Source organism: Tachyglossus aculeatus, chromosome 21 (genome assembly GCF_015852505.1).
Source record: "Tachyglossus aculeatus isolate mTacAcu1 chromosome 21, mTacAcu1.pri, whole genome shotgun sequence".
Taxonomy (NCBI): Eukaryota; Metazoa; Chordata; class Mammalia; order Monotremata; family Tachyglossidae; genus Tachyglossus; species Tachyglossus aculeatus.
Window position 1 is genome coordinate 45,375,020 of NC_052086.1, and position 16,243 is coordinate 45,391,262.

The following is a 16,243-nucleotide window of genomic DNA, read 5'->3' on the forward strand; positions in this document are numbered from 1 at the left end:
CCTCAGCGTTCATTGGCGGCGCCGGCGAGGGCCCCGGGTTTGATTGGTTGCTGCGGCTGCCCATCCCGGGGTGGCGGGGGGGGGGGGGCTGGGGGCGAGCGGGGACAGGGGTGTGGCTAGTGGGGGAGTGGCTAGTGAGGGGCTTGGCCAATTAGGGGGCGTGGCTAGCAGTGGGCGTGGTTATGGAGGGGGCGTGGCCGGCTAAAAGGGGCGTGTCCCGGGGAGGAGCGCGCGGCGCGCCGCCGCCAGCAGGACAAGCATGATGCTGCCGCTGTTCACCTGCAGGGCTTTGGGAAGCCGAGGACCCGTCGCCTCCTCCCGAGCCGGAGCACAGTGACCGTGACCGTTGCACCTCCTCCCGTATCCCCGGGACCCTCCCTCTGAAGCCCCCCACCATGTCCAGGAAGAAAACCCCCAGGAGCAAAGCGGGCAGCTCACCCTCCTCCAACCTGCCCCCGGCCAAGGACCGGGGCAAGGCGGGCGGCAGGAGGCTGGACTCCGAGCCGCCCCTCAACGGGGTCGCGCTGCCCCGCCACCCGACCCTCAGCAGCAGTGGCGAGTTCTACGACGTCGCCTTCAAGGTGAGTCCCCTGCCAGCAGGGGCTGGGGGATGGGGCCCGGGGGACTCGGGTGGGAGGGAGGAGAGAGGTTGGATGCTGGAGGTGTGTTTTTTTTTGGGGGGGGGGCTGGAAATGAGGGTGCGGGATTCGTTCATTCAATCGTATTTATTGAGCGCTTACTGTGTGCAGAGCACTGGACTGAGCGCTTGGGAAGTCCAAGTTGACCACATACCAGAGACGGTCCCTACCCAACAGCGGGCCCACAGTCTAGAAGGGGGAGACAGAGGACAAAACATGTTAACAAAATAAAATCAATAGGTACAAATAAAATAGAGTAATAAATGCGTACAAACATATATACAGGTGATATACAGGGATGGAGGTGAGGGGCTTGGGGGGTCTCCGGTTGGAGGCGAGGGGCTGGGGGATGGAGATGGGGGGTCTCGGGATGGAGATGAGGGGCCAGGGGCTGGAGCTGGGAATCTCGGAATGGAGGTGAGGGGCTGGGGGCTGGAGCTGGGAATCTCGGAGGGGCTGGGGATGGGGGTCTCGAGATGAAGGCGAGGGGCTGGGGGCTGTAGCTGGGGGTCTCGGGTGGAGGCGAGGGGCTAGGGTCTGGAGCTGGGGGGGGGATCTCCGGTTGGAGATGAGGGGCTGGAGCTGGGGGTCTCGGGATGGAGGCGAGGGGCTGGGGGCTGGAGCTGGGGGTCTCGGGATGGAGGCGAGGGGCTGGGGGTCTCGGGATGGAGGCGAGGGGCTGGGGGCTGGAGCTGGGGGTCTCGGGTTGGAGGCGAGGGGCTGGGGGCTGGAGCTGGGGGTCTCCGGTTGGAGTTGAGGGGCTGGGGGCTGGAACTGGGGGTCTCGGGATGGAGGTGAAGGGCCGAGGGCTGGAGCTGGGGGTCTCGGGTTGGAGGTGAGGGGCTGGGGGCTGGAGCTTTGGAGTGGAGGGGCTGGGGGCTGGACGTCGGGGTCTAGGACGGAGGCTCATCAGGTGGCCTGGGCTCCGGGGCGGGAAGGGTAGCGGCTCCCAGGGGGGTCAGGGATTAAACAGCTCCGGCTCCGGGGCTCTCGGCTTGGGGAGGAGGCCGAGGGAGAGCAATCAGCTCAGAGACGTCGTCCGTAGAGTTGGGGAGGGGGCAAAGCTGGGGCCGGGGCCCGGGGGATGCCCAGGTGGCAGGCCCGGGGCCCGGCGGGGGCGGCACGGGCCTTGAAGGACCGGGCTAGGGGGACAGGGAAGAGGGGCAGGGGCTGGGGAGCGGCTCCCAAAGAGGAGAGGGGGTTTGGGAATGGGAATGGGGTCGCCGAGGACTGGCTCTTCCCGGCGGGGGGAGGAGGAGGAGAAGGAGGAGTGTCCTTTGGGCCCCTTTTCGTCCCTTAACTTTGCCGTCCAACCCGGCCCGCCCTCCCCTGTGCCGACAGAGAGGCCGGGGTCCTTGTCCGGCGGGCTATCTGCTCCCGGACCCCCTCTTCCCCGCAATCAATCTTCCGATTAATCAATAAATGGTATTTACTAAGCCCTTACCGTGCAGGGCATATAATAATAATAATAACGATGGCATTTCTCCCCCTTCTAGACTGTGAGCCCGCTGTTGGGTAGGGACTGTCTCCATGTGTTGCCGACTTGTACTTCCCAAGCGCTTAGTACAGTGCTCTGCACACAGTAATCGCTCAATAAATACGATTGGTTGATTGACTGATTGATTTGTTAAGCGCTTCCTATGTGGCAAGCACTGTTCTAAGCGCTGGGAAGGATATCAGGTGATCAGGTTGTCCCCCGTGTGGCTCACAGTCTTCATCCCCATTTTCCAGATGAGGTAACAGGCCCAGAGAAGTGAAGTGATTTGCCCAAAGTCACACAGCTGACAAGGGGCGGAGCTGGGCTTTGAACCCACGACCTCTGGCTCCTAAGCCCGGGCTCTTTCCACTGAGCCACGCTGCTTCAGTATGCAACATCTTCCATCCTCCCAACACGCAACCAAGCAACACCGCCCCCCTCGCCCCCGGCGACCCCCTCCCCGGGCCTGCGGCGGCCACCCCCCAACCAGTGGAAAGAGCCCGGGCTTTGGAGTCAGAGGTCATGGGTTCAAATCCCGGCCCCGCCAATTGTCAGCTGTGTGACTTTGGGCAAGTCACTTCACTGGGCCTCAGTTCCCTCATCTGTAAAACGGGGATTAAGACTGTGAGCCCCACATGGGACAACCTGATTACCTTGTAACCTCCCCAGCGCTTAGAACAGTGCTTTGCACATAGTAAGCGCTTAATAAATGCCATTATTATTATTATTATTATTATGCTGCTCACTCACCCCTGACCCCGGCCGGCTGCAGAGTGGTCTGGAAGCCCCGGCCATCCCCCAGGACTGAGGGCCGAAGGGAAGGAGGGGAGGGGGAACTGGGCTCAGGACTGGAAGGGGAGGAGTGAGGCAGGACCCCAGGCCAACCCCTGTCACCGGGCCCAAATGGCCTTCGAGGAAGTCGACCGCCCCAGCTGCCGGACAGCGACCTCCGGGCCCCTGCGGAAAAGACCTCCAGCTCCTCGACGCCCCCCTCACTTCTGCTCTCTCCTTCCTCCTCTCCTCCCCCTACTCCCCTCCCTTCCTCACTTTCATTCATTCATTCAATCGTATTTATTGAGCACTTACTGTGTGCAGAGCACTGTACTAAGCGCTTGGGAAGTACAAGTTGGCAAATATAGAGACGGTCCCTACCCAACAGTGGGCTCACAGTCTCACTTCTCTCATCCCTTGGCCTTTCCCTTCCTTTCCTCTCCCCCGTTGCCTCCCTTTCTCTCCCTTCCTCTCCTCTACCTCATTATTCCCCCTCTCCTTCCCCTTCCTCCTTCCTCTCTTCTTTCGCTCCCTTCTTCCCATCCCTCGGCCTTTCCCTTCTTTTCCTCCCCCCCCCCGTCCCCTCCTTTCCTCTCCTCTGCCCCGTCCCCTCCCTTCCTCTCCCCACCTCCTCTCCCTTCCTCTCCTCTCCCCCATTATTCCCCCTCTCCTTCCCCGTTCCTCTCCTCTTCCCATCCCTTCCCCCCTCCTCCTCTCCCTTCCTCTCCTTCCCTTTTTCCCCTCACCTCCCTTTCCTCTCTTCTTCCCCTCCCCTCCCTTCTCCCCACTCTCCTCTCTTCTCCCCCCTGCCCCTCCTCCTCTCCCCTCTGCTCCTTTCCTTCCCCCCCCCTTCCTCTCCCCTCCTGGATCAGTAATTCCAGATGCCCCCTCAAGCCCAAAGCGTCCCTTTCCGTTCAATCTCTGCAGGAGAGCGGACTGCAGGTGTTGCCCCCATTTTATAGATAGGCAAACTGAGGCCCGGGGATGTTCAGGCACTGGTCCAGACACTCAGTGCCCCAGCGGGGCAGGCAGCCCGGCCTGACTCACCCACAGACCCCGTTTCCTTATTGCCTTTCGGTAATAGCAACCTCACCCTGACTCCAGAACCGGAACTGGACCCGGAACCCGAGGAAATCTGAGCTTTGGGCAGGAAGGGTGAACATTTCTGCCTGCCTCCAAGCTAGTGCAAGGGCCAGGGTGTCGGATGGTTTCCTTCTTCCAGGAAAGGGCCAGAGGTCGGAGCCTTGGAGACAGGACAGACAGGCAGACTGACCACAAAGACCACCACTCTGCCAGCTTGTCAACAAACCAGGGGGCTGGGTGAGGACAAGGGAGACCTCTGGCCTGGATCTCCTCCCTCCCTTTTCATTCATTCATTCATTCAATCGTATTTATTGAGCGCCTACTGTGTGCAGAGCACTGTATTAAGTGCTTGGGAAGTACAAGTTGGCAACATCTAGAGACAGTCCCTACCCAGCAGCGGGCTCACAGTCTAGAAGGGGGGGAGACAGACAACAAAACATACTAACAAAATAAAATAAATAGAATAAATATGTACCAATAAAATAGAGTAATAAATACGTACAAACGTTGTATCCAACAACTCACCACTCTCCCCACCTTCAAAGCCTTATTAAAAGCATATCTCCTCCAAGAGGCCTTCCCTGACTAAGCCCTCATTTCCTCTTCTGCCACTCCCTTCTGCATCCCCCTCGCACTTAGATTTCCATCTTTTATTCACCCCACCCTCAACCCCATAGCACTTATGTACATATCTGTAATTTATATGTAGTAATGTCTGTCACCCCCTCTGGACTGTAAGCTCATGTGGGTAGGGAACATGCCTACCAACTCTATTATATTGTACTCTCCCAAGTGTTAGTACAGTGTGCTGCACAATATAAGCTCTTAATAAATACAATTGATTGATGGATTGGTGTGAGCACTCTTGGGGGTTTTGTTTATTGCATTGACGTGAAGGGACTCCCAGGGAGACTTATCACAACACCTATGTACATCTTTTTATAATCTGTTGCTTCCCCTACTGTAATTTATTGTAGTGTCTTGTCTACCACACTGGACTGTAAGCTCCTTGAAGGCAGGGATCATGTCTACTTAATCTATAAATGCTTTGATTAAGCGTGGCTTAGTGGAAAGAGCACGGGCTTTGGAGTCAAAGTTCATGGGTTCAAATCCCTGCTCCACCAACTGTCAGCTGTGTGACTTTGGGCAAGTCACTTCACTTCTCTGTGCCTATTACCTCATTTGTAAAATGGGGATTAAGACTGTGAGCCCCCCGCGGGACAACCTGATCACCTTGTAACCTCCCCAGCGCTTAGAACAGTGCTTTGCACATAGTAAGCACTTAATAAGTGTCATTATTATTATTATTATTATTATTACTGAGTACTAGGGAGAGTACAAAAGAGTTAGACACAATCCCTGCCCGTGGGGAAGTAACAATCGACTCCTGTAGACAGAACACTGAACTGAACGCCTGGCAGTGTACAGTAGAATTAGTACACAAGATCTCTGATCTCAAGAATTTACAGTCTAGTGGGCGAATCAGTAAGAGTAGCAGAATGGCCTCATGGAAGAGGAAGGGTGTGTGAATCAGAAGGACCTGAGTTCTAATCCTGCTCCGCCACTTGTCTGCTGTGACCTTAGGCAAGTCACTTTGCTTCTATGTGCCTCAGTTAACACATCTGTAAAATGAGGATTAAGACTGTGAGCCCCAGGTGGGACACGGACTGTGCCCCACCTGATTAGCTTAGTACAGCGCCTGGCACATAGGAAGCACTTAACAAATACCACACAAAAATCAACTCACAGCAATGACTGAGCAACTGCAGTGTGCAGAACACTGTACTGAGCACCTAAGAGAGTACAATAGAATTAGTAGACACAATATCTGCTCTCAAGGATTTACAGTCTAAGCGGTGAATCAATCAATCTGCAATATTGATTGAGCACCTGCAGTGTGCAGAGCACTGGACCGAATGCTTGGGGGACTATAACAGTTAGTAGTCATAATCCCTGCCCTCAAGCAGCTTCATTCATGCATTCATTCAGTCATATTTATTGAGTGCTTACTGTGTGCAGAGCACTGTACTAAGCACTCGGAAAGTAATAATAATAATAATAATGGCATTAATTAAGCACTTATTATGAGCAAAGCACTGTTGTAAGCACCGGGGAGGTTACAAGGTGATCAGGATGTCCCATGGGGGGCTCACAGTCTTAATCCCCATTTTACAGATGAGGTAACTGAGGCACAGAGAAGTTAAGTGACTTGCTCAAAGTCACACAGCTGACAATTGGCAGAGCCGGGGATTGAACCCATGACCTCTGACTCCAAAGCCCACGCTCTTTCCACTGAGCCACGCTGCTTCTTGGCAATTCAGCAACATATAGAGACGGTCGCTACCCAACAACGGGCTCACAGTCTAGAAGGGGGAGACAGACAGCAAAACAGAACAAGTAGACAGGTGTCAACACTATCAAAATAAATAGAATTATAGAATTATATGCTGTAGGGAGGAGAAGGGGGTAGAGCAAGCAATCAATCAATCGTATTTATTGAGCATTTACTGTGTGCAGAGCACTGTACTAAGTGCTTGGGAAGTACAAGTCGGCAACATATAGAGACAGTCCCTACCCAACAGCGGGCTCACAGTCTAGAAGGGGGAGACAGAGAACAAAACCAAGCATACTAACAAAATAAAATAAATAGAATAGATATGTCCGAGTAAGATAAATAAATAAATAAATATTTAGGGCAGAGTCAGGGGGGCTCCTGGAAGACCCTCCCCACCCCCAGACTCCTTGCAGCATCGTTAATTTGGTGCAGGATCTGGCCGGGTTGGGGTCCAGGGGAGTGTGAAGGGCGAAGTTTCTGGAGAGGACCGAGATCTCCTCTCCACCCGCAGAGCGTCCCCAACACCCGGAATGTCTCGCCGTGGATCACTGCAAAGGACAGAAAAAAACAGCACATTGTGTGATGGGAGATTCAGTCCCTGGGTTCCTGCGGGCCTAACGAGCTTCACCCAAGGGCCCGGGGCTCTCCTGCAGCCCCCATGCGACTCCCACGCAGCCCCACGTGACCCCCACCCATGTGGCCCAGTTCCGTCTCTCCGTCGCGGGGTCCCCCATGTCACCACCCTCTCCTTCCCTCCTCCAGCAGCTGTCGAGCAGGAACTGAAAAACAAATAAGACAATGTTTGCAAACGTGGCAGGGAGAAGTTAAAAGTCACCTGTCCCCGGGGAAGTGAAGGAAGGAGGTGGGGAGGGGGGAAGCCTCACTGTTTGGAAAAACCCCTTTGTGGGCTGCGGGTCCCCTCTTTCCCTGCCCTATCCCAGCACCAAGAATAGGAAGAGTCAATCAAACAATCAATCCTACTGATTGGGCACCTTCTGTAATAATTATAATGATAAAAATGGTACTTAATTGCTTTCTATGTGGAACAGGGACTGTGTCCAACCTGAATGGCTTGCATCTACCCCAGTGCTTAGAACAATGCTTGACTCATAGTAAGGACTTAACAAATGACATAAGCTCTTAGAACAGTGCTCCAGTGCTTAGAACAGTGCTTTGCACATAGTAAATGCTTAACAAATATCATTATTATGTTGTAGATTCAAGCTACTCAGATTGGACACAGTCCCTGTCCCATATGGGTCTCACACTCTTAATCCCCATTTTACAGGTAACTGAGGCCCAGAGAAGTGAAGTGACTTGCCCAAGGTCACACAGCAGACATGTGGCAGAGCTGGGATTAGAATCCAGGTCATTCATTCAGTCAGTCAGTCGTATTTTTTGGTGCTCACTGTTTGCAGAGCACTGTACTAAGCGCTTGGAGAGTACAATACAGCAAATAGAGACAATCCCTGCCCACAACGGGCTCACAGTCTAAGGTCCTTCTGGCTCCCAGGCCCATCCACTAAGCTATGTTGCTTCTGTATGCAGAGCACTGTACCAAGCAGAGTTGCTAGACATGATCCCTGTCCTCAAGAAGTTTACAAAATAGTGAGGGAGACAGATATCAAGATAAATTATGGACAGAAGGAAGCAGTAGAGTGTAAAGTTACGGGCATATATCTTACAGGGATCGTGACCACTTAATAATAATAATAATGATGGCATTTGTGAAGCACTTACTATGTGCAAAGCACTGTTCTAAGCACTGGGGGGGATACAGTGTGATCAGATTGTCCCACGGGGGGCTCACAGTCAATCCCCATTTTACAGATGAGGTAACTGAGGCTCAGAGAAGTGAAGTGACGTGCCCGAGGTCACCCAGCAGACATGTGACGTAGCCAGGATTCGAACCCATGACCTCTGACTCCAAAGCCCGGGCTCTTTCCACTGAGCCACGCTGCTTCTCTTAGTCACTTAAGTGACTTAAGTGGTGCAGAACTGCTGAAAGGGCAGCTGGGAGACATAGGAGTGGGGAGATGAGAGATTAATCAGGGAAGGCCTTCTGGAGGAGATGGGCTTTCTGAAGGACTTCGCTGATGGGAAAGGCAGGGAGGGCCTTGTGGATCTGAAGGATCCGGGCAACAGGGAGGATGTGAGCAAGATTGGCGGGAGATATGAGAACAAAGCCCAGTGAGAAGGTTGGCTTGAGAGGAATGAAGTTCATTCCATCATATTTATTGAGCACTTGCTGTGTGCAAAGCACTGTACTAAGCGCTGGAGTGTGGCTGAATGTGGAATGAAGTGTGCCTTGGGGAGCCACTCCAGGTAGAAAAGCAGCATGGCCTAGTGGAAAGAGCTCGGGCCTAGAAGTCAGGGGACTTGGGTTCTAATCTCAGCTCCACATGTCCTGCTGTATGACTTTGGGCAACTCACTTGACTTCTCTGAGCCTCAGTTACCTCATCTGTAAAATAAGGGATTAAGACTGTGAGCCCCATGTGTCCAACCCGATTAGTTTGTGTCTACCCCAGTGCCTAGAACAGTGCTTGGCATACAGTAAGCGCTTCACAAATACCACAATTATTATTATTACTCCTGGGGTGGGGGATGGGTTGAGATGACTACTTCCTGAGGATGGTCAGGGGTCAACTAGGCCTTTGGTCTAGTGAGTGGATATGGGCAGGGAGGCCAGCAGGACCAAATTGACACTTCCACCCTGTGGAAGTCCAATTTGGTCCTCCACCTGTGAAAATGACTAAATCCCCAGGAAGCTCCAGCTAGGAGAGCGGAGGCCCCACATGCACTGTGGGTGAGCGGGCATTGTGAACAGTCGGGTGCTTTGGATGGGCAGGCTCTGTGGGTGGGCAAGCCTCGTTGGCAGGTGGGCGCTGCAGGCTCTTCACTTGGAAATTTAGGAAGTTGGTTGTTTAGGAGACTGGATCCATAGGCCACATCCAGAAAATGTTGATGTGGCTTCACACCTGTAAGGGCTGGATCAAGGATGGACAGAGCAGGAGGAGAAGGCGGAGAGGGAGGAAAAGGGCAGGGGCAGATCTCACAAGAGAAATCTCACAACTGATCAGGAAAACCCTCCCCTTCCCCTTCTCCCAGGGTGGGAAAGGGTGGGATTCCCCAAAAGCAGGGCTCTCCCTTGGGGTGGGGGTCTAACACTGGAGAGGGGACTGTGAATTGGGCTGAGCCCAGTGGTCTGGAAGTGTCCAGTTCAGCTCTGGATTTTTTTTTTTTAATGGTATTTGTTAAACACTTACTATATGCTTACTATACTTACTAGACTAAGAGCCATGGTAGATACAAGTTAACCATGTCCCACATGGGGCTCGAAGTCTTAATCCTCCTTTTACAGATGAGGTAACTGAGGCACAGAGAAGTGAAGTGACTTGCCCAAGGTCACACAGCAGACAAGTGACGGAGCTGGGATTAAAATCCACGTCCTTCTGACTTCCAGGCCCCGGCTCTTTCCATTCATTCATTCATTCAATCGTATTTATTGAGCGCTTACAGTGTGCAGAGCACTGTACTAAGCACTTGGGAAGTACAAGTTGGCACTACACCATGGGCCAGGTTCCCAGGAGTCTTGGTAAAGAGAGCCTGGCAACTGATCCTTACTTATGGGACGTATTGAGCACTTACTCTGTGCCAAGCACTGTGTTAAATGTTGAGGTGGTTACAGAATTATCAGATTAGTCACAGTCTAAATTGAAGAAAGAACAAGGATCCCCATTTTATAGAGGAAGAAACTGAGGTCCAGAGAGCAGCATGGCCTAGTGGACAGAGCACAGGCCTGGGAATCAGAAGGACCTAAGCTCTAATCTTGGCTCCACCACTTGTCCGCTGCATGATCTTGGACAAGTCACTTAAATTCTCTGGGCTTCAGTTATCTCATCTGTAAAATGGGGATTAAGACTGTTAGGCCCATGTGAGAAGCAGCGTGGCTCAGAGGAAAGAACCCGGGCTTGGGAATCAGAGGTCATGGGTTCTAATCCCAGCTCCTCCACTTGTCAACTGTGTGACTTTGGGCAAGTCACTTAACTTCTCTGTGCCTCAGTGCCCTGATCTGGAAAATGGGGATAAAGACTGTGAACCCCACGTGGGACAACCTGATTACCTTGTATCCCCCCCCAGTGCTTAGAACAGTGCTAGGCACATAGTAAGCGCTTAACAAATGCCATCATTATTATTATTATTATTATGTGTAATATTGACTGGGTCCAACCTGATTAGCTTATATTTACCCCTGTGCTTAGAACAGTGCTTGACACATAGCACTTAACAAATATTATTAAAAAAGGGACTGCCCGGGGTCACAAGGCCAGTGGCAGTGCTGGGATTCCAACCCATGTCTCCTGCTTCCCAGTCCCAGCCTCTATCCACAGGGCCACACTGCCTCATCTTCTCATCCATCCCCGTGCCCTCGAGGGTCAGCACTTTTTTCCCTTCTCCTCATGCAGGTGATGTTGGTGGGAGACTCGGGAGTGGGAAAGACCTGCCTGCTAGTCCGGTTCAAAGACGGTGCCTTCTTGGCTGGAAGCTTCATCTCCACTGTGGGAATCGACTTCAGGGTAAGAGCCCGGCCCCTGGCCATCCTGCTGGACTTAACCTCTCTGCTAGACCTGGCCTCTCTGCTGGACCTGGCCTTCTGGATCCCGCCGTCGGGGCCCGGCCGGGTGGGTCCCGCCAGTGGTGTCCAGTCTTCTGGGTCCCACTGTTGGGGTATGGCTGCCTGGTTTCTGCCTGGCTCCTGCATCTAATATTAATAACAATTATTGTGGTATTTGTTAAGCACTTACTATGTGCCAGGCATTTTACTAAGCACTGGGATGGATACAAGGAAATTGGGTTGGACATGGTCCCTGGTCCATGTGAGGTTCACAGTCTCAGTCCCCATTTTACAGATGAGGTAACTGAGGCCCAGAGAAGTAAAGTGACTTGCCCAAGGTCACACAGCAGACATGTGGCAGAGCTGGGATAGGTCCAGCTGTTGGAGCCCAATCATCTGAGTCCAAGTGCCCTGTCCCCTTTCTGGAAAATAACTGCATGCTGCCAAGAGGAACTGCTAGGGATATCATATCAAACAGGTAATTGCTGTCCCCCACTTCAAAGCCTTAACAAAAGCACATCTCCTCCAAGAAGCCTTCCCTGACTAAGCCTTCCTTTCCTCTTCTCCCACTTCCTTCTGCACCACTCTTACTTGCTCCTTCATTTATACTCTCTCCCATCCTCACAGCACGTATGTATATATCTGTAATTTATTTTTCTATCTATCTATTTATTTATATTAATGTCTGTCTCCCCCTCTAGACTGTGAATTCGTTGCGGGCAGGAATATGTCTGTTATTATATTGTACTCTCCCAAGTGTTTAGTATGGTGCTTTGCACACAGTAAGCATTCAATAAATATGATTGAATGAATAACTGAATGAAGCACGGGGGTGGAACCGTGCTGTGGTCACTGCGCCCAATTTGAATGGAAGCTTGTCGAGGGCAGATGATGTGTAGCACTTGGAAAAACCACTGATTGATTAGGAGTGTTCTGTGGGACCTGGGCCAGCAGATTATTGGTTTTGTCTCTCTTCGACTGCCCATCTTTCTGTCTCTGTCTCTGTCAGTCTTTGTCTCTGCCCATCTCTGTCTTTCTGTCCCTGTCTATCTCTCTAACTTTTTTTTTGTCTGTGTCCATCAATCAATGGTATTTACTGAGTATTGACTTGTGGGCAGGGTGTTGAACTAAGCACTTGGGAGAATACAGTACAGTAAAGTTGGTAAGCATGACCCCTGCCCACAAGGAGCTAACAGTTATGCACTTAGTACAGTGCTCTGCACACAGTAAGTGCTTAGTAAATACGATTGAATGAATGAATGAACAGTTGAGAGGAGGAAACAGTCTAGTAGGACTTTCAAGATGGGGAGATTGATAAGAGCTCCCCTCCATCTCTCTGTCTCTGCCCATCTCTCTGCCTGTCTCTCTCCATCTCTGTGTCATTGTCCATGTCCGTGTCCCTCTAATGGGGAATCAATCAGAAGCATTTACTGAATGTCTACTCGGTACAGAGCATTGTACTAAGAGCGTGGGAGAATACAATAGCATTAGTAGACACGACTCCAGCCTTCAAGAAGTTTAGTTTGGCAGGGGAGACAGACTGAAAAGTGATTAACAGAGAGGAGGAAGAAGGAAGAATGGATGATTAAGTGCTTCAGTAGTTGGGGCTCCAAGGCAATAGACAAAGAAGTGACACCGGTGAGTGTAAAAATGCACAGTTGGTGTAGAAATGCTAAGGTGATATTTGGAAGATCTGGGAAGAACAGAAATGAACTGGGGATGGCTTTCTGGAGGAGGTGGCTTCAGTTCTGCCAGGTCATGTGGCATTGTTATTCCCCATTTGGATAGAACACTTTGGAAAAACTAGTAGTTGTACATAGTAATGGTATGTACTGAGTACTCCCTGGGTGCATTGTACTGAGCCCTTGGGAAAAATACAGCAAAAAGCAGTGACGTTCCCTGCCCATAAAAAGCTTACATCCTCTCCAGCGGAAGAGAGACATAGAGAGCTTCCCAAGTGGTGGAATCAGAATAAATCAAATTAAACATTCAGTTGAATATCCATATATTCACAAGAACTAAGGGTGACTGACTAAGCCCTCTTTACCTTTTCTTCCACTCCCTCTGCATCACCCCTGACTTGCTCCAGTTATTCATCGCCCCTCCCAGCCCCGCAGCACTTACGTACATATCCATAATCTATTTATTTTCATCAATGTCTGCCTCCCCCTCTAGACCTTTAAGCTCGCTGTAGGCAGGGAATATGTCTGCTATAATGTTTTATTGGACTCTCCCAAGCACTTACTACAGTGCTCTGCATACAGTAAGTGTTCAATAAATATGACATAGATTGATTGAAAGGTGAACATAACTGTATAAATTCAGAAGTGAGCTCCCCGTGGGAAAGGTTCTGTGCCCGACCTGATTGTCCTTCATCTTCCCAACCCTTATTACAGTGCTTGGCACATAGCACTGAACGAATACCACTTTTATTATTGCTATTATTATTTGGTGGCTGATGATGGGCTAATAATTATGGTTCTTTTTAAGCACTGTTCTAAGCACTGGGGTAGATACAAGTTAATCAGGTTGGACACAGTCCCTGTCCCCCATGGGGCTCACAGTCTTAATCTCCATTTTACAGATGAGGTAACTGAGGCCCTGAGGAGTTAAGTGACCTGCCCAGCGTCACACAGCAGATACGTGGCGAAGGTGGGATTATAATCCAGGTCCTTCTGACTCCCAGCCCCGTGCTCTATCCACTAAGTCACCCTGATGAGATTTGGGGAAGGCTCTTTGGAGGAGGTGAGATTTGAGGAGAGCTTTGAAGATAGGAAAGGCTGAAGACTGGGATTTGAGGGAGAAGGGAGTTTTAGGCTGGGGGGAATGGTGTGAGTTAGAGGATAGAGATAGGACAGAGAGTCCCCGCTGCTCAAATGGCATGGCCTAGTGGATAAACTGCTTGAGAAGCAGCGTGGCTTAGTGGAAAGAGCACGGGCTTGGGAGTCAGAGGTCGTGGGTTCTAATCCCGGCTCTGCCACCTGTCTGACTTGTCTTTGGGCAAGTCACTTCACTTCTCTGTGCCTGTTATACCTTATCTGTAAAATGGGGATTAAGACTGTGAGCCCCACGTGGGACAACCTGATTACCTTGTATCTACCCCAGCACTTAGAACAGTGTTTGGCGCACAATAATAATAATAATTACAATGGCACTTGGTAAGCGCTTAGTATGTGCTAAACTGGGGTAGATCAAGGTAATCAGGTTGTCCCACATGGGGCTCACAATCTTATCCCCATTTTACAGATGAGGTAACTGAGGCACAGAGAAGTGAAGTGACTTGCCCAGAGTCAAACAGCTGGTCAGTGGCAGAGTCGGGGTTAGAACCCATGACCTCTGACTCCCAAGACCGGGCTCTTTCCACTATGCCACGCTGCTCCTCATGGTAAGCGCTTAACAAATACCATCATTATTATTATTATTATTATTATTATTATTAAAATACAGGCCTGGGAATCAGAAGGACCTGGGTTCTAATCTGGCTCCCCCACTTCTGCTGGGTGATTTGGGGCAAGCCACTTAACTTCTCTGGGCCTGAGTTACCACATCTGTAAAAAGGGGATTAATACTGTGAGTCCTATGTGGGATAGGGACTGTGTCCATCCTGATTAACTTGTATGTACCCCAGTGCTCAGTACAATGCCTGGCACATAATAAGCACCTAACAAATATCATAAATAACACATGATGGAGACGGGATTTGGCTGTTCTCTCCTGGAGTGGGAAGGGAGCAAGCTGTTAGCAAAATCTCTGGGGCGGGGCAGCTATGTCACCTCTCTAAGATAATGTTTTATCTGCATTGGAATTTTGCAAGGAGCATATTCTCCTTGACAAATCCAAAGGCCTCTACTCCATCCTAATCCTCCTCAGCTGCCTTTTAGGACCACCCCCTTCTCCTTGAAACATTATCCAAACCTGGCTTCACTGACACTGTCCTCTCCTGGTTCTGCTATCTCTTTGGGTGCTCATTCTCTGGCTCTTTTGCAGGCTCCTCCTCTGCCTCTCACCCTCTAACTGTAGGAGTCCCTAAGGCTTGGTCTTGGGTCCCCGTCCATTCTTCATCTACACTCCCTTCTTTGGAGAAAGTGTTCGCTCCCATGGCTTCAACTACCATCTCTATACAGATATTTCCCAAATCTACACCTCCAGCCCTGAACTCTCCTTCTCTGCAGTCTCACATTTTCCTCCTGCCTTGAGGACCTCTCCACTTGGATGTCCTGCTGACACTTCAATTTTAACATGCCCAAACCCGAACTTCTCATCTCCTACTCAAACTCTGTCCTCCCTTTGACTTTCCCATCGCTGTAGACAACGCCACTAACTTTGTTATCCCACAAGCCTGAAACCTTGGCATTATCCTCTGCTCATCTCTCTCATTCAACCTACATATTCAGTCCCTCATCAAATCCTGTCAATTCTACCTTCACTACATCATTATAATCTCTTTCCTCTCCATCCAAACTATTATGCTGATCCAAGCACTTATCCTATCCCGCCTTGACTACTGCATCTGCCTCCTCACTGACCTCCCTGCCTTGTCTGCCTCCTTATCCATTTCATATTTCACTCTGCTGCCCAGATTATTTTTCTAAAAAAACATTCAATCCAAATCTCCCCACTCCTCAAAAATCTTTAGTGTTGCCCATCCATCTCCACAACAAACAGACACTCCTTATCATCGTCTTTAAATCATTCAATTCCCTTGCCCCCTTCTACCTCATCTCACTGATTTCCTATTACAATTCAGCCTGTACACTTGGCTCCTCTAATACCAGCCTACTCACTGTACCTCAGTCTCATCTTTCTTGTCACCAGCCTCTTGCCCATATCTTCCCTTTGGCCGGGAACTCCCTCCCCCATCCTAAACAACAGACCACCACTCTCCCCATCTTCCAAGCCTTATTAAAATCAAATTTCCTCCAAGAAGCCTTCCCTGACTAAGCCCTCATTTCCTCTTCTCTCTCTCTCTTCTGTTTTCCCAATGCACTGGGATCTGTAATCAGTCAATCAATCTATCAATCAATCTGTACCCTTTAAGCATTTGCTATTCACCCACAGCCCCACAGCACTTACATGCAAGAGTGTAATTTATTTTAATGTCTGCGTCCCCCTCTAGGCTGTAAACCCCTTTTGTGCAGGGAATGCATCCACCAACTCTGCTGTACTCTCCTCTCACAAGCGCTTAGTAAAGTGCTCTGCACATTGTAAGTACTCAGTCAATATCATTGATTGATTGAAATTTCAGCCCATTTGGAAAGCAGGGAGTTTTGACTTCAAACTTCTTGCTAGTGGTTAATATTTTTTCCCCACTTACCCTGGCCAC

At 50.6% G+C, this 16,243-nt stretch overlaps 1 protein-coding gene across 1 annotated transcript in view; it reads left to right on the forward strand.

The window, feature by feature from the left end:
• Nucleotides 1–257: 257 nt before the first annotated feature.
• The window catches only part of RAB26 (RAB26, member RAS oncogene family), a 52,129-nt gene continuing 36,143 nt past the window's right edge, over nt 258–16,243 (forward strand). The window contains exons 1-2 of the mRNA XM_038763931.1: nt 258–581; nt 10,772–10,882. Coding sequence (XP_038619859.1) covers nt 396–581; nt 10,772–10,882 — 297 coding nt within the window. The 5' untranslated portion in view covers nt 258–395. The remainder of the gene's footprint in view (nt 582–10,771; nt 10,883–16,243) is intronic.